This window comes from Haplochromis burtoni, unplaced genomic scaffold (assembly GCF_018398535.1).
Source record: "Haplochromis burtoni strain Fernald_Lab_line unplaced genomic scaffold, NCSU_Asbu1 Contig_47, whole genome shotgun sequence".
NCBI classification, from domain to species: domain Eukaryota; kingdom Metazoa; phylum Chordata; class Actinopteri; order Cichliformes; family Cichlidae; genus Haplochromis; species Haplochromis burtoni.
In genome coordinates, this window is record NW_024582408.1 from 487,192 (window position 1) to 508,941 (window position 21,750).

Below are 21,750 nucleotides of genomic sequence, written 5' to 3' on the forward strand. Positions count from 1 at the left end.
CAGGTTGCCTTCCACTAGGCAGTTGAAAATGGTTGACCTCTGGGTATCTTGCAATTTCATGCAATCATTTGCTGAAAGCAAAAAAAGATGTACCGCCTAGTTCCTAGTTGCAAGGACGTTGCTGTCCTTTTTCCTCCTGTTGTGATTGAGCTATTAGGCATATGTGTGCATTTGAGCTTGAGACTTGCACATTCTAAATTTTCATTGTCATTGTTATTTTTTGTCTCCTAGCAGGCAGCAGTGCTGCCTCAGCATTTTCAAAAAGCAAGGACAGCCGCAGGACTGGCCACACGCCTTCCAAACAAGATACCGACCATGATGACATCCAGTCAACAGAAGTGCCAGAAATACCAACCATACAGAAGCAGCCACTCCCTGCTGCACCTGTCAACAGGCGTTTTCGTCCACTTTCTCAGACACGCTCCTATCACAGCATCTTCTCTTCCGTCAGGGGGTCAATCAGGAGAGCAGGAAACAGAGGCTCTAACAGAAGAAGGGCTAAGAATGATGAGGAAGAGGAAGAGGAAAACAAAGTACCCACAACACCACCTCCAGTAGAAGAGACTACAACAATGGAATTTGTACCAGAGCCTAAAGATAATGATGTTTCCTCTGAAACTGAGGATGAAGATGAATATGAAGAAGAGCCTCTGACTACTAAAACCCCCTCCCTTAAAGTTTTAACACCTTCTCCAACTAAACCTGCATTTAATCGACTTAATCCACCAAGAAGAAGGCCATTTAAGATTAGGGTCCATCAAAAAGCAGGATCCAAGGATGCATCCACTGATTCATCTTCATCCTCATCTTCCGCATCATCTTCTTCTTCTTCTGCTTCATCATCATCATCATCATCCTCTTCTGCTTCATCATCTTCTTCTTCTAATTCTAATTCCCCCACCTCCACTTCTTCTTCTACCTCTTTGGATTCCTCCTCATCTTCCTCATCATCCCCTTCTACGACCTCACTGTCCTCTCCCTCACTTACTCAAGAATCTGCAGCAAGCAGAAAGGACTATGTAGCTCTCACATATCCAGAGTCGAAAAACACCTTTGAAAAGTCCAGCATAACACATGCAAAACCCTCCACATCACTTGCAAAAGTGAACAGTTCACAGCAGACACACGTTACACCTGTAGGTAGAGGTTCCGCTTCAGCAGGACGCGCCAGTGGCACTGGTTTTGGTTCTAGATATGGTTTAGGCCGAAGATACCCTGGGAGCTTGTTAAGAGGGAATTCTACCCGAATATTGAATGGTTACAAACCTGCTGTCATCTCACAGTCGAGTTCTCTAAGAAGAACTCAGAGTCAAGTAACTTCAAGCATACATAGTTCAGCAACGTCACAGGCCACTTTACCGGAAAACACTCAAAACCACGAAAAGTCAAGCACTCTCAATCCATCAACATCAAAGTCAAAATCAGGAGGGACTTCCAATGGTGAAGATGTCTTGGAGTCCCATAATTCTGACAAGTCACGTTCTACTTTAGAATCTAGGTCTCATGGCTCGACATCTTTGCAAGTGACAAATCCATCCACTTCACAAAGAAATGCGAACCACCCTTCCACTGCAAATACATCAGGATTATCTCAAAGAACTTCACAAAGAGAATCTCACAGCTCTGCAAGATCACATGACACACACAACTCACAGAGTTCTCACACATCATCTGAGGGAGACACATCAAATGTGGAAGGAAATGATGACACTAACTACAAAAACACAAAAAGAGAATTAACTAAAGTTGAGGACTCTGCTTTAACTACTAGAACACAACCGACAGAGAAGCCAATGAAGAAGGACAAGGAAAAAGATGAAGGAACTAAAGAAAAACCCCCAGTTTCCGCAGGTACCAGAGTCAGGCCTTCATTTGCTGAAAGATACCCTTGGCTAGCTAGTCGTTACCCAGGAAAAGTCATTTCAAGTGCAAGGATAACATCTCCAAGACAGGATAGTAGAGTTCCTTTGACCAGGATGTCATCTTCTGTTGGGGCTGGCAGACCAGTTTTGAGGGGGACAACTACCAGGGTCTCAGGGGCTACAGGTGCTGCTGGAGTGCCCTCAGTACAGGAAACCAGGGAAGATCCAAGTGCTTCTTCTACTCGTGACTCACTAAAGAATGGTTTTGGAGCCAGTTCGGTTAAGCCGTCACTGATCAATCAAAATGTAGGCTCTGGCGGCACTAGAAACCCAGCTACCTCATCTTCATCATCTTTCTCTTCACCATCCATCTCTTCAAGTCCTGATCATCATCACTCCTTAGGTGGGCACAGAAACTCCAGTGAGCCAAGCCATAGAGAACTTACAAATGACAAACATACCAATGAGGATTATCTCAGTGAGAAGAATGGGGAAAATGATAAAGTTGCAGATCCTATAGAAGCTCAAGAGAAGCCAGCAGAGTCTGATAAAAATGTAGAAGACAATGCAAGTGTGGATACAGGAGAAAGTTCATCCAGGACCAGACCTGGCACTTCCTCTGGAGTCCCTCTAACTAATCGTCGACCTGGTGTAGGGGTGAATGGAAGGGTACGCTCTCCTCTCTTACCAAACAGGCAGTTTGGTGGGTCTAGGCTTCCCCTAAGAGTACAACCAGCACAAAACTCTAGACTGGGCTCTTCAACATCTGACTCTACCTCATCATCATCTGATTCAGCTTCTTCCTCAAATTTACCCCAACCAGTACTGACCTCAGAGAGTGACATTAGCAGTGGCACTACGGTGACAAGGACAGGGGGATTGATTGGAGGCAACTCCCACTCTACATTAACCTCATCATCCTCATCTTCATCTCGAGATAGCTTTAGGAACAATGGGAGTAGGCCTCGCTATTCCATCAGAGGGAAACAAAATAATGGCAGAGGAATCAAACCTAGCAATGGAAATGGTAACGTTAATTACTATATGCAATTATGTGAAGTTTTTGACGTCAGTTTAACTCACAAATGTTTTAAATAATTTTATAGCATCATGCCTCTGCTTATGTTCTGTACCTGTCAGGTAAAAACGGACGACCCAATCTGACAGCAACAGATGATAAAGAGTCCTCTTCCTCTCATGGAGCCAGCAAGGCCACTGGTCAAAGGTTTATCACTGGACCAGATGGAACAAAATGGGTAACTATATTTAATACACTAACCTTAGTTTTACCTGTTCCTGACTCTTTGAGCTGAAGTATGTCCAATATGATACTTATTGTTACAGTTTAGAGACCAGGACAGATCATCAGAAGGAACTGAACATAATTTATTGATATACAGAATTCACTTATGCTATTTGGTGATTAGACTCTGAGTCTGCAAGGTAGAATGAAAGATGATCATGGTATTAAGAATGGAGTCTGATTGGTTTGAAGGAGGCAGGATGAAAGATGATTGGACTACAGCAATGAAGTCAGCATGTAATGAATAGAATAGCAGCCAAACACTTGGGGAAACCAGACAACTGAGTGAATACAAATCCTCCTTATTAAACTCACACAATAGCTTAATTTATAACAGTCAACAAATAAAAATGTAAAAAGTAAAGAGTTAAGAAGAAACACCTTTTACCTATGAAGGTTTTAAGTAGTGATGTTCCTAGAGGCTAATTTGATAGCCATTTGATGGAGGGAAAAAAATCAGACTAGTCAACTAGTCTAAAAGACACAAAAAAGACCTCAGATAACATTTGAAACTGAGCATACTTTAAATAGACAATTATTACGTTCCTTGCTAATCAAATAATGTTATACAATAAGTACTGTTGAAATGTTCAGCACTTTATATTGGGTAGCACATGCACACAGTGTCAGATTAGTATGACTAATGTTAGTGCTGCTTGTAGCAGAAGCTCTGGTTTCTTAAGTGGGAGCATCCACATGTTGGTGCAGCCTGTGGTTACACATTGGTTGGTTATATTTATTTTTTTACATCAAAATATAGGAGATCTACATCTCCATGTCAATCATTATTAACTTCGGTTTATGGAGAGAGTGGGAGGGTGGGGTGTAGCCATCAGTTAGTGCTGTAAATTCTTTCAGCCAGTAACTGCCATTACCGAAATTAATAAAATAAGAATATTACATGCAACCGACTAGTATTTCTGGTGCTGACTAGCAAGGGCAGCAACTTTCAAACATTTAATCGATTAGTCATCAATAGCCTTAGTAATGAGTCTTGACTTGTTTGTCCACCAGAGGCCATTCTGCAACTTCCCTGTGGCCCGATCAAAAGTTTAAGATCACTTGAAAAATGGCAAAAAATCACATTTTGCATGGTTTGATCTTAACAAGATTCCAAGTAGAGCTCTGACCTGCAACAAGAAGAAATGGGAGTGTGACGAAACATTTTTTGTGCGTGCAATTTATTGAGAACAATAAAATTAAACTGAAACCAACTGTTTTAGAGCTGATCAAAAGTTTAAGACCACACCTCCAAAATAACCTGTAAACCCCCAAAACAGAAATCCAAGTTCCAAACATGAACTCAGGAATGAGTAGCTCCACCGTTATTGTTGATCACTTCAAAAATTTGTTGCAGCATGCTTGATGCAAGTGTTTCCATGAGGTGAGTGGGAACATTTCTCAAAGTGGTAAAGACGGACGCACGAAAGGCATCTACTGTCTGGAACGGTTGTTCTTTTTTGTAAACTTCCCTTGCCATCCATCCCTAAAGGTTCTCAATTGGATTTAGATCAGGGGGACATGCAGGATGGTCCAAAAGAGTGATGTTATTCTCTTGGAAGAATTCCCTTGTCCTGCGGGCATTGTGTACTGTAGCGTTGTCCTGTTGAAAAACCCAGTCATTACCACACAGACGACGGCCCTCAGTCATGAGGACTGCTCTCTGCAACATCTGGACATAGTCAGCAGCTGTTTGACGCCCCTGCACCTTCTGAAGCTCTGTTGTTCCACTGAAGGAAAAAGCACCCCAGACCATTATGGCACCCCCTCCACTGTGGCGTGTAGAAAACATCTCAGGTGGGATCTGCTTGTTGTGCCAGTAATGTTGGAAACCAACAGGACCATCAAGGTTACATTTTTTCTCATCAGAGGTTAAAACTTTCTTTGACCTTTCAATGTCCTATGTTTGGTGCTCTCTTGCAAAGTTCAAATGATCAGTTCTGTGGCGTTCAAGGAGACAAGGCCTTTGAAGACATCCCATCTCAGCAGTGATGATGCGCTCCGAGAGACCCTACCTGACAGAAAATGACAATTAATCGACATTTTTGCACAGATTTGGCCTTTTAAAGGCATGCGGTGCTAAATGTTTGATCAGCTGTAAAACAGCCTGTTTCAGTTTTAGTTTATTGTTTTCAATAAATTGCATGCTTAAAAAAATGTTTTGTCTCACTCCCATTTCTTCTTGTTGCATCTTGAAGCTCTACTTGGAACCTTGTTAAGATCCAACCATGCAAAATGTGATTTTTTTTGCCATTTTTCTTTTGATTGGGACTATATCTTTGTTAAAAATAAAAAATAAAGCTATGGCCACTGAAATATTAATTTAGAATAAAAACTGGAAACAGAGTGGAGGTTAGACTCGAGGAGTTTACCCACCCATTTACGCAAAATGTTCTGGGACTGAACAATGAAAGTACAATATGTTTGTTGTTCAGAAGTGAGATGAGATGTAACATAAGCTGTGTCTGTGGTTAGAATTCGTCACCTTTGTACTTTGTACTTCGGCTGATATTAGTTTTACTCTCAGAAAAAAAAGTAACAGAGCTAATTGTTCAAAAAGCTGTCTTTCAAAGTAACAAATGTGGAAAGTTATTCACCTCTTTAAAAAGTCTTCAAAATTCCACAAGTCAGATGTTCCCACTTAAACTGTTTACTGTATGTCTATGTTTATGAGAACCCGTTTTGAATAGGACTATGACTTTCCTAAGCATCACAGTCAGGATGAAGCGTACTCCTCACATGAGGCTCCATCAATTTTGCAAATATGTTTCTTTCTTTAGGTGGTAGATTTGGAGCAGGGGATACTTATGAACGGGGATGGAAGAGTTCTCCAGGACTCCCAGGGCAAACCCAAAAGAGTGGTCCTCGGAGAGGATGGACGCACTATTTTTGGTGAAATACTTCAGCCATTTTTATCTTAACATCTACAGCTTGGACAATGTATTTAAAAAGTGCAGTGAGTCCATTATTGGCTAGATACAGACACAACTTTTGTATGTTTGCCTCTGTACGCTGCCACAGTGAATTTTAAATCAAACAATCAAGATGCGATTGCATTACAGTCTTCCAGGTTTAATCCTTTGGGCTTCATAAATATTTTGCAATAATTGTTCAGGAATTATAGCCAGTTTTATACACAGCCCCCTATTTTATCAGCTCAACTGACTGACAAGAAGTTTCATAACCAGATGAGGCCTGTCATGTACAGTATGACATGACAAATGAAGCAAACATAATGTCTGAAGTTCATCCAAAGTTGATTTTGTATTTTAGAGTTTTTCTCTGTAATTTTAAATATAAAGCCACAGGAGACAACAGTTATAAGCAATAGAGTATAGGGTTATAGGAGTATCCAAATAAAGAAGAGTACTTAACGGATCATAAATTATTTGGCATGTAACTATGTCAAAAACACTTTTAATCAGGCAGGCGTACCAATGTTGAGGTCTACAGTCAGAGATGCATCTGTCAGATTATTATTTATTTGTTTGTTTATTTATTGGTATTATTATTGCAGAGGCAGAACTACAAGAGCTGTATTGTTGTGGACTTGACTGCTTAATGAAATATCAGCTGAAAGTGCTTTAGAAACTTTGACCATTGTCAGCTGTCTGGATGCAGGTTAAAAACAAAACAGCTGTAGAAAAGCATTCTTTCACACCTGCTATTTTTTAATATTTCACAGTTATCACAAGCTTAATCTTTTTTTTTTTGCATTACAAAAGAAACTCTGGTATTTTGCACCTTTATGCATTTTAGTGCAAATCTGGTTTGCATTGAAGACACAGGCATTAATATTCAGCTTCATTTCTACCCAATCACACATCGCCAGATCACATGGGTAGTCCTCTGGTAAGCCAGGATGGTATTGCGCTGTTTGGCCATGGGAGAGATAGTCAACCTGTGATCAATCCAAAAGACAAGGTCCTCATGGTTGGAGGGAAACGTGTACTTGGATTGGATCGGCCTCGCCCCAGGACCTCCACCACCACCACCACCACTACTACCACCATGGCTCCTACTACCACACCTGAACCCACCACCACTGACTGGACCACAGAGGAGTTTACCATTGGATTTCCATACCCAACCTGTCCACCTGGGACCTTTTCCAAAACAGATGAATATGGTTATCCCATTCTGGACTCAGATGGAATCTTGGACTGCTATCCAGAAGGTATGTTTTTAACTGAAAATTCATATGCTGCAGACATTGTCATAAAATGCTCATCAAAACAGAAATATGTACAGCAGGAATAGTAGAATATACTCCAGTTCACCTACGTACACTATTGTTTACTTAATAGCTTTTCCACAGAGCTGAAGTCAAGTTCAGAGCCAGAATGTTCACATAAAAAACTATGACTTCACTAAATCTCTCAGTTGTATTATTTGTCATGACCATCTAGCCCAAGGCCAACAGTGCTTCCCGTTTGCAGCCACAGATCCCACTATAACCCATTAAATGTGTATATAAACGTGTGATCGGGTCAGTTTGTGTGTCTGGATGTATAAGTGCCTGTGAGTGTCTATGTGAGACCACAGAAACCACATGGACATCTGGAGGCTAACTATAGCCAGAGTCCTGCTGGTTTAAACACACTATGAAACCATCAATTGTGCATTGCATTAATGTTATTACACAAACAAAATCAAAGAAACAGACTTAGACAAATGCATAAACACAAAAAAGTAAATTATATAGATGCATACAGAGTAATTTGAAAATATTCAAGCTATACCAACAACACTATACTAGACGATCAAATTTGCAGATACAATGTTACAGCAATAATAATAATACGTATTTGTCTTACATTATAAGCTAAAATAAAATGCACTTCGAAATGTGTCTGCAGTCATGTGATATTGATGCTATAGCTTGTTCTACTTCTCTGACAGAGGACTCCTCAGGAATGGAAATGGACTTCATGCTTACAATGACCAGGGTGCCTGATGCTTTAGTTCTTAAGAAAGGTATTGGCTGAGTTTGGCTTCGGACCATCATAGCGCCACTGGGCTGGGACCAACTAAACTGCACTGTATGCTCACTGTTTGTTGTCTGTTACGCTGCACTGTTTGTTTATTGTCTGTTTGTTTGTCAGTGCATCTGTTTGCAGGCTATTCCCATCTCTTCCCTTTTCCTTGCTGTGTCCTTCTTTGTTTCTCATTTTGCTTGTTTTGGTCACGGTTCATTGCTTGGATTTAGGATATTTTCCATTACACACTCTATTTAATCACTTTTCTTCCTGGATACACACTGCATGTAAACTGACTTGCTGAAGAGAATGCAATGCACTTGCATTGCATTCAATGTTTTAACATTCTTTTGTAATAGCTGAACTCAAGCTCGAGCTGCAGAGGTTGGTTGCTGTTAGCAGTTGCACTTTCTTATTTTATTACAGTAAATTTTGAGATCTAAAGGAATCAGTTGCATGTGACATTTGCTTTTATTCTTAGGTTTGCTACAAAGGTCACAGTAAGTGTTGCAGTATTTTCTTAGCATTTCCCTGCCGTGCCTCATAGCTGGTTGCATGTGTGTGGACCATGATGTAATGCTAAGGTCCACTGGTGCAGCGCAGGAAAAAAATATGTGATGAAAGAAGAAGAAGCCCACTGAATCCCGCCACATTGGTTTGCTTTGGAGACTTTTGAAACAGTTGTTGTCTTCAAGTCTCTCCCCCCCAAGCCCCCCACCACCCCCCATCCCCCTCCTCTACTTCCCACATGGAAAATATGGGTAGCAAAAGTACAGCTTTGGGTGTTGGGTCACACATCTGCCCTCAATTAATTAAATCTGACATTCTCATTACACAGATCATGGCAACTCTTACAAAGGATTAATGAAACACAGCAGCAGATTATTAAACTAGGATATAAATAACATAAATCTATTTGGATCAAAACCTCACTGACACATGTGCTTTTGCTAGATGAGTTTGTTGTCCAGACCACCCCGCCACCAACCACCACCACCACTACCACCACCACCACCACCACCACAGAGATCACGATGCCAAAGGTGCACATCAGACCCATCAACAAAGGCCCTTCAAATGAGTTTGACCTGAGTGGGAAGAAGAGGTTCACAGGTACTTAAAGTCTTTTTTGTATATCTTCTTACAAATCCATGCTTGTACATACTCGTGCCTTAATGCGATCTATGCAGTTTCACAACATGCCACTCTTCAATGGCAAATATTACTACAATGTAAAAAGAAAAAAGTGAGTGATATGACTGCTTTTATGAGGAAGGATCACACAGTGTGATGAGACTGAAACTGGACACTTCATAGTGTCGTTCAGGTCATGTTTTTCAGGTCATTGTTGGAATTTGCAGAGCCACAGCTATAACAGTTCTTATCATCAAAAAGAAAAAAAAGCTCCACAGACCTGCTCATTACTAAAGAACAGAGATAAAGTAGATAATTAGATAACATAAGGAGGCATTTGGAAGCCAAATATACTGTATTTCTATTTTAAAACCAGGTGTTTTAGGAGTTAGCATAGACTCAAAACAGCGCTATAATGAGACTGAATATTTGACTGATATTTCTCCAGAAACATGAGATGTTTAAGTAGGTAATGGTTTGTCAGCACCATGTCTACAACTGTTTTCTGGTGCTCCAAGTGGCCACAGAAAACATACAATATATAGGCAAAAGTATTGTCTTAATCTTTGAATTTGTGTGTTGTCAGTCCTGTTACAACAGATGTGTAAAGCACAGGGTCATGCAGTCTCCCTTTACAAACATTTGTGAAAAAATAGGTTGTTCTAACAAACTCAAATCAAGTGATGTGCTGTAATAGGATGCCACTATAGGCTCCTATAGGTGGCAGTACTTTTGTCCAATAGTATAAATCTACATATAACAAAAAATCTTTATGTACTGAACTAGAGTTTGCAGCCAAAAGCTTCATGGTTTCCATTTTTAGTGATCATTCTGCTGGATCAGTCTCAGAATCATTAGTGAACATCTGTTGATCAGTCTACATTACACCTTAGGAGCAAAACAGGATGTTTTGGCGCAGATTTCCACTCACTACACTCAAATATAGACATAATATGTTAGTTCAAAGACTTAAATTACTTTAGCTTCTCCCATATTTTAAGTTTAATATTACAGATTTCTATATGCATGATATACCCTTTAGATATACAAGCATTTACACTGCACTCTCTTTTTTTCCCACTTCCTCCAATTATCTGTGAGTATATCTTTATTTGGGTTACTGTGAGTTTAGTCAAGAGACAGCTCAATTTCTTATTCATATGGATGGAGGTCTTACCCTGCTGTAAATAATAACCGGAGCTCTGTTTTATTTTGTAGAGGAGTAATACATTTTGGACCTTGATTTTGGTTTTCGTATCAATAACTCATAAATGCACGACCTTCTCAGGTTGCACATTGAGAACGTGCCACAAAAAAGAAAATATACAACCACACCTTAATTGGATCATAATAACTACGTTCAGGAAGGACATTTTATTCAGGGTCTTTAGACTTCATCCTTAACTATGGCCCCTACTGTCTTTTAACTGTTCTTGCGTGCTTTCTTTGGCCTCTCATACCCCGTCACCTCATATGGTTTCACAAACAGACTGAAATGTTCTCTCAACAGAAATAAAAGCAACATCTATGTTACTATTCCAAACACTACGTAATGTTAAAGGTCCTTTTAATAGGTGCCTTTTTGTAATAGCATGTAGACTCTAGCCACAGGCTTTAAAAATAAATTACAGCATTTCAAGAACATGATCAATAACTTCTTTTAACTGTGGATGTTTTCATGGTGAACATACGGAGAGTTTGAAAACAGACTGTTCTGTAATTAGTGCAAGACAGACTTCATAAAGTGAGAGCTATTAAGTAGGATGACTAATGATAGTCAAAATTATTGCAATATTCACACTACAAAAGCATCAGTTCCTTCGTGTCAATAAGGTTCCTGCTTCGCTGTGGACTCCAGATACGCCTAAACATCTGCAGAGCAATAGAAGATGTTGTACAAGAGTTTGTAAAGACTGAGTTTGTAGTTTTCCTCATGGCGCGTCTATTGACTTTGTGGAAAAAATACTGGGAGTGCACCTTTAAAGTAGAGTTGTGGCAGCATGAAGCTGTTGTAAAAGTTTTGTAGTCACTGTGGCCAATGAGAGTCAAGGTTTATCTATTCTGCATGTGAATGAGCTCAGAGCACAATTAGCTTCTATATAAGACATAAATAAAAGCTTTACTTTAACTTACTGACAGATTTAATGCAACATGTCATTATCATTTAGAATGATCTTTGCAAGAAGCATTGTGAAGGGAGAGATTTATTGCTGTGTTTTTATCAGTCATGTCAAGCCACAGTGAAACGATAGCACGGCTTCTCTCTCGGTACACGACGACTGTCCTGCGACTACACACCTCACATAGCCATCTGAAAGCTATTACTTTCCCGAGTCCAAAATGGAAATCATAAAAGTTAAGGCTGCTGACCTCAGCAGAGAAGGAAGAGTCTTTTGGCTCAATGTGGAGACTTCCTCTTTCCTATTTATTAGTTTAATATATCTTAGGTCCTCTTTAGCAGCCTGCCAGTTTACTGATATGCGTTTCATCAACCATCCAACATTGACTTCCCCTTCCTGTCCTTGCCCATGCTTGGTTTGTTTTGTATTAATCTGTCAAAAGCAGACATGGGACAAAAAGTATTAACTAATCATTTTCAGCAGTTGTGTGAATATGCGTTGGACTTACTTCCAGATGGATAGAATTTGCCGCATTGGGCAAGAAAATGAGCATCAGGATATTTGGACTATTAGAATGCAAATTTATGCCTTACTAGGCTAATATTACAGCTGACATTATATGAACTTTCCTCATACTGTTTCCCAGTGACTTTTGATACACATCAGACTTACACACGCCAGTTTTTGCCTGTGTGATTTTGGATTTGTTTGGGGGTTTTTTTTTTGGTTTTTTAACAAGCAGAAGAAGATAGTGTGTCTCTGTAGGGAAGTGCTTTAAGCAGTGAAAAATGAACACATGAGGAAAGTAAAACATTTGGATCATCCACAAGCATGGGCCTCCACAGATCCTAGACATGTGGACACAGCCTTACAAGCACCCTATAGGCACATAAATCTGCTCACTGCGGTGGCAGATGATGTATTTCAGCGTATGAATGCAGAGAACAAAAGCCATATGACCACATATCGAAGCCTTTACCAGCCGAAACCCACGCAGTTTAACTGTCTGAGGGTTGATGAGTTGATACTGACATGTGCTAGACTTTCGGCATTCAAAGAGGGCCAGTCATCTGGGGAGGTGGGAGCGAGGCCAGACTTCAGTGGTTCCCTCCAAATCCCAGTTTGACTAGGAATTTTGTGATACTTGAAGTATTCACAGCTGTAGGTTCAGCTCTCCTTTCCAGAATCACTGAAAACAAGTAAAATTTTAAATGGAAAGGACAGGGAAGGGACAGTCAGATGAGCATGTGGCTAGAATCTGACTTCCTTATTACAACTCAGAAAAGAGAATTATAGTTTTCACCGCATTTGCAGAGGGAAAATAATAAATCAAAATTGGGTAACCAGAAAAAGTACTAGAATCTTGTCATGTCTTTTATTGTGTGCATTTACAATAAATATTTTAAAAATTACCAACGTTATATGCTTTTTTTTTTCCAAATTTTCTATATTAAGAAGATATCTTCCTCAAATTTATGTTATTAAAATAAGTAACCTAATCCTACATTTATTCTTTCCATCAGCTCCATACGTAAACTACATCCAGAAGGACCCGGGAGCACCTTGCTCTTTAACAGAGGCTCTGGAGTACCTTCAGGTTGACATCCTGGAAAACTTAATGAAAAATGACAGCCTGGCAACCAATCACAACCAGCCTCCCAAAAACAAGCCTCATAACTTCACTGTGGTCGCTATGGAAGGCTGCCACTCCTTTATCATCCTAGACTGGGCCCGCCCTCTCAAGGATGATATGGTGTCAGGTAAGAAATGTCATTAATCAAGATGGTTCTGTTATTTTACAGTGACTATGCATCGGTAGTTTTGTTTTGTTGGCTTTTATACATATTTTATCAGAGACATTTCCACGTTTTTTTGTTTTTTTTATTAAACGTGGTGGAGCAGAGGGGACCCCCGTGGGGGCCACATGGGAAAAACCTAACTATGAGATATTTGTTTGAAAATTCAGCAAGTTCTAAAATTTTTATTGTGAACAAATCTCCCAACTTACTACTAACGAACTAACAAAATGCAGTGTTAATGACAGTCATAAATATGTTTAAATGTATTGAATGACAAAAGTAAAGACCAGTGTCTGTGTTTTAAATTCACCTTTGCACTGCATGTGATTACATTATTTGAGCGTTATTATAAAATGTTACTAAAGAAATGAAATGAAACTAAAGCTTTGAAAACAGGAAAGCTGTAGCTGATTTAAATTTGGTCAATGTTACCCTAAAGGTCGTCACGTCTCAATAGGTTTCAGTGCAGTTGAAACATTTTCCGGCAGATCGTTCAATGTGTGCAGAAATCACACATAAGCTCTTCACTTTTAAACTGACCTCAATTTTGTGCGCAAGATCATCGCCCGTGACGACCAAGTACTTTTAAGCAGTTGAAAAGTCAGCTGAAGAGACAGACCAGGAGCTTGCTGTTGATTTTGTTTGACAGTTTGTCCCCCAAAGTGAGAATTTTAGTGAGGACTTCTACTGTTCAGTATTGAGGCATCTGATGGGAGAACTTTCAACAACAACAACCGGAGCTGTGGTACACTCCAGAGTTTGATTGTGTGGCAGATTAGAGCACACTGTGAATACAGCTGTTTTTTGGCAACAAAAACTACACGGACCACTAATTAGATCAATCAAATCAGTCAAATTCCAGCAAAGTATTGCTGTGTTTACATTTTTCTGTGACATCCACACCTGTTTAATACATAGTCTGTTTCATCATATTCTCATCTGTTGTGGTTCACCAGATACCTTGAACATGTTATCAGCCTCCCTCCAGACTCACATTTTAGAACTCAGTCCAGCAGCTTATTGGGAATAAATTGTGAAAGCGCAGACGGCGTAGAACACTTGGAATAGTGTTCCTAAACTCCCACCGCTTCTCAGAGAAAACCAGAATTCATCTGACCTTGAAATTGACACATGGAAAAAGGGAAAAGAGAGGAGAGTGGAGATAACGGCCTTCTGTATGCGCTATCAGAGGTAGCAATCTGGCCAGCAAGAGAAGCAGTATGTTTTCTTTGGCAGGCAACCACAGACTCATGGTCATGCAGTGCACAGGTTCATCATCTGATGTGTATAACAGATAGGTCTGTGCTGTCACTAGTCTTTTCTTTCCTTGGATTCTTACCCGCTGTTCTTGGTTACTTAAAGTTTTATTAGACTTTTGTGCCTTATCTGTCTGTGCTTTTTTGGCATCAGTGATTACTATTTCTCCCATTTAAACTGTCCTAAATAATAACTTCAGATATCTACTTTTTTCTTGCCCACAAATCTTATTATAGAAATGAAAAAAAGGAAGAATTGATCGCAATAAGAAGGATTTTCCGTGTGCACAAAATCTGATGTAGTTTCTTCTTTAGTATTTTGTTGACCTCCATTGTTGTCACAATTTCCTGTGTTTCCTTTCCTTTCCTTTCCTAATGGTCTAGGCTACTATATATTACTCTAGATATACAATATACATTAACTGGCATATATATATATATGCGGGATTAGTTCACACATCCAGAGCTAATCACAAAGGACTGTTTTTGTAATTAGGGGGTGTTTGCACAACCATGCATTACGACTTGCGGGTCATGGCTTTTTTTAATAACTATTGCATGGAAACAGCTGTTAGCATCTGGTTTTGTGAGTTTTCACCTGTACCCAACTTCTGGTTCCATTTACTCTCATACATTGAGGGCATTTTCTTTGAAGGCTTTAGACAAAACATACACTTTATTCACTGAATACTTTAATTGTTGCTTTTGGCTTAAAGAACTACCTTCAAGAGACACAATTTATACCCATAGTAGGAGAAATTGCCCTCTATAGATTACACAGACAGACAGCAAAACCAAGGATACTACTCTATCAAACCTCGATTTAACTATGCAAAAGGAATGAGGAATAAAAACTCAACAGAAGAAAAACAAAGTAGCTAGTATTTCCCTTCTCATCTGTCAGCAGCCAGCTGTGTTGGTCCAGCGCCAGTAAAAACAGAAAGTCCTGCTCAAAAGTCCAATAGAAACAGTCGGTAGTTTGACGTGCAGCTGAACTGGTCTCCATAGTTTTAAAGTGAGCGATCGAGGGCTGTGTGACCTCAGGTATTCACCGGATTCTGAGGATTTGTCTGTGTGTCTGAGAAGAAGAAGAAAGCAGACAGAGAGGAAGGCAGGCTGGAAGACAGTCGGTATGAGCAACAGAAAATGCAGAACTGCAGATTTTCTTTATAGTGTTTGAGACCACCTACTCCCACAAAGGAATAGTTTGACATGAACTGTAAATATGAAGCTGCCACCAGCCACTAGGAGGCTTAACCTCATCACCGCAAGGTTGGCTGGGCTGCCAGTGGAGACTTGAGGAACTTATTGCACTCTGCCAAGAAATTCTGGTATATGGCCCTTATTTTTACACCTTGGTTTTGAACTGTGTCAGGTTGGCTCTTTCCATATGTTTCAGTCTTTGTGCTGTGCTATGGTAACCAAATTCTGGTGGCCAAAAAAAGAAAACAAAAAGGATGTAGGTCTATTTCTCAAGATATCAAACTTTTCCTGTTATGCTGACCCTCAAATTGATATAAACATAAAAATTCTACATCTGCTTTAGAGATTTTCATTTTAATGACTAAGGAGACCTGCAATTAATTTTGTGTTATTCTCTGCAGGCTACATGGTCCAGAGTGCCTCGTACGATGACATCCTCAACAATAGGTGGTCCTCTAAAGCTGCCACTGGGACACACCTGGCTGTGGAAAATCTCAAGCCCAACTCTAGGTAACATATTTTATTGTGTATGTTTACAGTATGTTAATGTTCTCTAGATGCATTTGCACGTACAATGTGTGAACATCCAAAATACTTTCCAGCTGGAGCAGTGTACAAGATCATCTCCCATGTGGGAGTCATAAAAACAAAAGAAGCTTATTTTACAAACAAAGACTTGCTTAGCTGCATGAATCTTTTACCTTGACCTCTGCGTGACCAAATATGCATGTTGCCTGTGTGTTCTGTGTGATTGCATGTAGATGTTTTTGTTTTGTTTCGTTTGGAACGTGGCTGACTGTGATCAAATTAGTTTTATATTATTCAAAGCATGTAAATTTTATGCTGTAGTGGCAGGAAAAGTCTTTAAAGTGGAAAACCAGCAGTTTGGTTAAGAAACAGATATGAATCTTTTTTTGTGACGTGCAGTAAAACTCAGATGAGACCCGAGAAAATTCAGCGGAACATAAATACAGCACATATTATCTGACACTTGCACAGAGATACAGCCATCTCGGTCTGTTTCAGTTATTAGAGCATGTTTCCACAGCCGTGTGTTACGAGACATGGGTCATGGCTGTCAAAATAAACATGAACCCAAGATAGAAAGAGAGTCTTGGATTCCTTTGTTGTTCACCTGTGCGTTTAGGGGTTTCTGCTAAAAGAATTTATGATACTCTAAATGGTGCAGTAACTTATACCTAGTTGCAGTAATTTAAAAATAGATTAATTTTTTCGAAATCGATACACAAAGTTTATGTGTTATTTAGTCAGTTGATGCATTTAGGCCATCCAGACAATCTTCAGCAGTTCTCAATAAATATAGTGATTAAGTACTGGCAAGTGCAAGAAGACACAAAAGTGAAACTACTTTATATCCTTTAGCAAAAACAACATGTGTGAACCATGCATAGTTCAAATGAATGCTATTAATGGACACTAAAGGCTTTTATATAGTATATTGCACAGTCTAAAGCAAGAGTCTTTTTAGGTTTGTGAACTGTCAAAAAAACAGATGAACACAAAAAGCTTTCCAAAAGTATGCAAAAGGTTTTTATTCCCGCCAACCAGTTTATATCCAGGATCACGGAATGGTTTATGGGATAGTGTTGGCATTTCCCATGCTGGAGGCTCCTTCATGGTTTCCAGAACTACTGAGCAAATTTGTATTGCATTGACTAACAGCATAACCGCATATAAGTGAAACTTATCCTTTTTTTTGCATCCACAAGTTTCCCTCTTTCTATCAGTGAGTCATGTGGTGGGTAATACTTTATAATAACTACACAAGCATTAATAAGTTATTAGTGAAGACCTCAGATGGGTTATGCATGAATTTTACAATAAATATTTCTATGTTGCGTATTGCTTTGTGCTCTTCCTGTTGTGTCATTTATAACAGCTTTGTAAGGCATAAATAGGTTCACTTTAGAAAAACTCGTAACTCCTTTAATAGACCATGAATTACAATATTAGATAAGTATTTATAAAACCTCAATTAACATTCTCACAAATAACTGATATCTTAATCATTACATGTATAAATGTATATCTATGTACTCTGTTAATTACTAAGACTTTTTAAATTATTCCATAAACCATTACAGCTCCTAAAAAGCTATTTTTTACTTGATGTAATACTTAAAAGTGGTGAATCCATCATTTGTAAAGTATAAAATGCTGACATTAGTCACTTTATATGAGCTTATTTAGCAAGAACCTTTTATGTCTGTGTTTATAAATGACATATTACAGAGAAGTAATGCTTTATAAAGGATGACTTGAGTATTTCCTAATACCTTACTAACCCTTAATAGTGTGCTTTCTTTTAAAGTATTGCCATGTAGTGCATACATAACATATATATTCTACTTCCATTGTATATAAGGTTTTTTAAATGTAAAACTGGCTTTCGTCAAACAAAAGTCTAGTAGTTTTCACTCTAAATAGCTAATGAATACCTGAACTTGTAAAAATGGAAATCTGCAACCATTTAACAACATGTAGTAATTCATTTAAAGCCTTTTTATGCATAGAAATGGACAATTTTCTAATTTCCCTACTTCTGGTTTTCTAAGCATCTATTTCTCCTGTTGTATGTAAGAGAAGTTTACAGAATACAAATTGGTTGTGAATTTCTTACATATGTGAATATTTTTGAAACAGTTTAAAATTGGCTTTTGTGGGTTCATCTTGTGGTTCAGCTGTCATTTATTATGAAAAGCATATTATGAGGCCAGGCCAGATTTGGCTTGAAAAGGTACAACATGTGCAGTTGCCACATAGAATTTCTTTTTGAATGAAGATCTCTGCATTGAAAGTTTCAAATAGCAAGCATCTTTGGTCCTTGATACTGTATTTATTTTCACAATGTCCTTTTTTTCCTACCCACTCAGATTTCTTCTCGTCTTTCTTCTTCCATGACGTCATCTCTCTATAGCTGCATTGCTTTCTTCTCTCCCTCTCCCGTGACATAATTTGGTGAGCCTCTTCATATGGCCGTGGTGATTGGATCCAGGCTTCATGGCTGTATGTGTTGAAAGTTTTTAGACTTGAAATTGACAGATGATGAGCTTACTGTGTGTGACCTTGCACAGTATACGAAAGCTCACGCGCACACATCATGCACAGTGGAAAAATTTGCAGTCTCTCAGTGTTGTCACTGCTGTTTTTTTTCAAATGTGACAGGACTTTATAATTCCTCAACCACCTGGAGATGAAATGAGATCACTGTTTGGCTTTGTTTTGCACTCTGGCAAGAAAGCTCGTGACATCTAGTAATGCTTTTGGGTGACAAATTTCTCTTTTGATTAGAGTCTCTCTCGCTTTCTTTACTTTTCCACATCCTTCCTTTTTGTTGTCATTCATTCTTCTACTTTCCTCTCAGCTGTTAACCTTTGCTTTTATAGATGTGTCTTTTTCCTCTCAACAATCCCTTTTGCCTCACCTCAGTCCTGCTCTCCTTTTCCCTTGAACGTGAGAGCCTTTTTATTGTGCTGCGCTCACTTTGGATTCATACAAGCATAAATCGGGCTACTCTTAAATCTTAAAGAATGTCAAGTGATCTGCTGCGATCGTTATCATTTTCCTATTTTTAACCAGTAACAACAAACAGGTGGAGTGGCACGTTAAATGCTAAAACTTTTATTAAAGCCACCCTTTGTGCTCTGTTGTCATTCAGGTACTACTTCAGGGTGCAAGCGAAGAATGTGTTTGGTGTGGGACCATTCAGCGAAACGCTCTCCTATGTTACTGAATCAGGTTGTATTCTGTCATCACCTGCAACTGTAAACTTTGAGATACCCTAATGATTCAAGTTCAGACTGACTCTACATTTTCTTTCCTTACTGTACAAAAATAGAAGAATAATTCTCGCGGTTATATTCAGCGCACAATATTCACACAGAGAGTCGCCCTTGAAGAGAAGCCGACTTGCACATGTACACTGCATTACACGGTCTATTGGTTTTTCTTTCCCATCATCAGGTGAATGCATTAAACTTGATATGCAGTCTTTTTCGCCCCTGGTGTTTACTTTCTTTTTTGTTTTTTCAGATGACCCTCTCCTCATTGAAAGACCACCTGGTAGGTCTGCACACTAACAACACATTTCCAACTTAGAGACAAGTTATACTGAAAAATAATGAAAAAGTTACAGTAATTTAGGGTGGATTTTCTCTTCCAAAGCTTTCCTTATAATAGTAACATAGCTAATGTTGAACTTCTGTGATAATTAACTGGATATTGTGTTCACTATTTTCTAGTGTGTGACAGTTGCGTTTGTCTGTTGTTATTCTTTGTATTTATGTTTATAACAATATGACCCCAGGAGTGATCTGGCCACAAGTGATTTTTCATAACAATGATATTTTGACTTGGTTTAAAGGCAATAATGATGATAAGTAAAACATTTAAATGCTTCTGTGTGTAGGCAAAACATATATTCATCACTTCATGAATCCCTGAATAATATAACACTTGACATATAAAAAAAAAAGAAACCAAAAGGCAAAAATATCAAAGAACATTTTAGGTAGAAATGCAACTTAATGCTCTTCTTCCTCTATTCCTTAATGCAATCAGGAGGTGAGCCAATCTGGATTCCCTTTTCTTTCAAGTTCAACCCAGTCCACAGCAGCTGTAAAGGCAGCCAATATGTCAAGCGGACATGGTACAGGAAGTTTGTGGGTGTGGTTCTGTGCAATTCCCTACGATACAAGATCTTCATGGGAGACAGTCTAAGAGGTAAATATATTTCTGATGCTTAAAAATCTGAAATAAAGACTGTTTCTATGGAGGAAGAGGTGTGGCAGTCACCACCGACTAAAGTCTGATCACACAACCAATGATAAAGGCTATTAGGATGCAAAGCACATAGCCACAGACCTGCAGTTATAATTGGTAATTACTGTTCTTTGCTAAACCTTTTCTTTTTGGCTATTGCTTCCACATGGATATCATTAAATATTTAATTACATTTTAATTCAGTTTTATTTAATAGCACCAAATCAACAGTTGCCTCAAGGCCATTTATATTTTAGGGTAAAGACCCAACTCAATATGAGAAAGCAAACGACCTGCTATAAGAAAGATGACAGTGGGAAGGAAAACCTCCCTTTTAACAGAAGAAAGAAACCTGCCAGGCCCTTCATGAGCCTGGTCCAAAAGGAAAGTTTAAACCTAATCTCAAAAGTAGAGAATGTTTCTTTCTCCCAAACTGGGACCTGGTTCCAAAAAAGAGGAGCCTTAAAGCTGAGGGCTCTGCCTCTCATTCTGTTTTCAGAAACAGGTCTGAAAGAAAAGTGCTCTATTCAGGTAAAACGCTTCTATAGTTTGCCTGGCTCTGCCATTATTATTACACCATTTGGCAAGATTTATTATGAATTGCCTCCCACCATAGCAATGGGAAATGTTATAATAAAGATACCTCTCCCTTTTACCCACAGACCCATTTTACAGTATAGGAGATACATTTGGCCAGGGAGAGGACCACTGCCAGTTTGTGGACTCCTACAGGGATGGAAGGACAGGCCCAGCCTACTTGTCAAATAATCTGCCCACAGCACAAGGTAAATAAAAACAGACTGTGCATATTGTTTTAAATTTGCAGCCTGCACTGTTAGCCCTTACTTATCATTTGTTTCTATGCCGTCTGCCTTTCTGGCTCTGTAAAGGACCAGCTGGTTGATTTATACCCATGCAACATATAAAGATGCAAAATGTTGTTTGCATGAATGCTCGTTAAAGTGATTTTTGTGTTGTGTTTTAGCCCAAATTTCACATGCTTTTCATTACCCCAATTTTTCTAATTTAACCATAAGTTCTTAGATTAAAGTCATGAATTGCTGGTAGTTATTAGTTTCGGGTCATTTTGGTACACCATGAAAATGCTTCAAACTTGCTCCATATAAGCAGTTGACTATATTTATGGTAAGTATGCAATCTTCTAAGGGTATTTTCTTATATGCGTGTTTAAGGCAGTTTACCATTGTGGCATCAGGCGAATGTACGATTAGGAGTGTGGTGTGTGTGTGTGTGTGTGTGTGTGTGTGTGTGTGTGTGTGTGTGTGTGTGTGTGTGTGTGTGTGTGTGTGTG

General features: G+C 39.0%; 1 protein-coding gene across 5 annotated transcripts in view; it reads left to right on the forward strand.

Moving 5' to 3' along the window:
• The window catches only part of fndc1 (fibronectin type III domain containing 1), a 40,678-nt gene that overhangs the window by 16,758 nt on the left and 2,170 nt on the right, over window positions 1-21,750 (forward strand). For 4 of the 5 annotated variants that reach the window (XM_005921635.3, XM_005921636.3, XM_005921638.3 and 1 more), the window contains 12 exons: window positions 232-2,889; window positions 3,003-3,118; window positions 5,946-6,057; window positions 6,998-7,342; window positions 8,068-8,142; window positions 9,099-9,257; window positions 12,922-13,158; window positions 16,058-16,166; window positions 19,336-19,415; window positions 19,710-19,739; window positions 20,238-20,399; window positions 21,101-21,223. In XM_005921635.3, the coding sequence (XP_005921697.1) occupies window positions 232-2,889; window positions 3,003-3,118; window positions 5,946-6,057; window positions 6,998-7,342; window positions 8,068-8,142; window positions 9,099-9,257; window positions 12,922-13,158; window positions 16,058-16,166; window positions 19,336-19,415; window positions 19,710-19,739; window positions 20,238-20,399; window positions 21,101-21,223 (4,206 nt within the window). The remainder of the gene's footprint in view (window positions 1-231; window positions 2,890-3,002; window positions 3,119-5,945; window positions 6,058-6,997; window positions 7,343-8,067; window positions 8,143-9,098; window positions 9,258-12,921; window positions 13,159-16,057; window positions 16,167-19,335; window positions 19,416-19,709; window positions 19,740-20,237; window positions 20,400-21,100; window positions 21,224-21,750) is intronic. The other variant, XM_042220340.1, reaches the window with a different exon arrangement.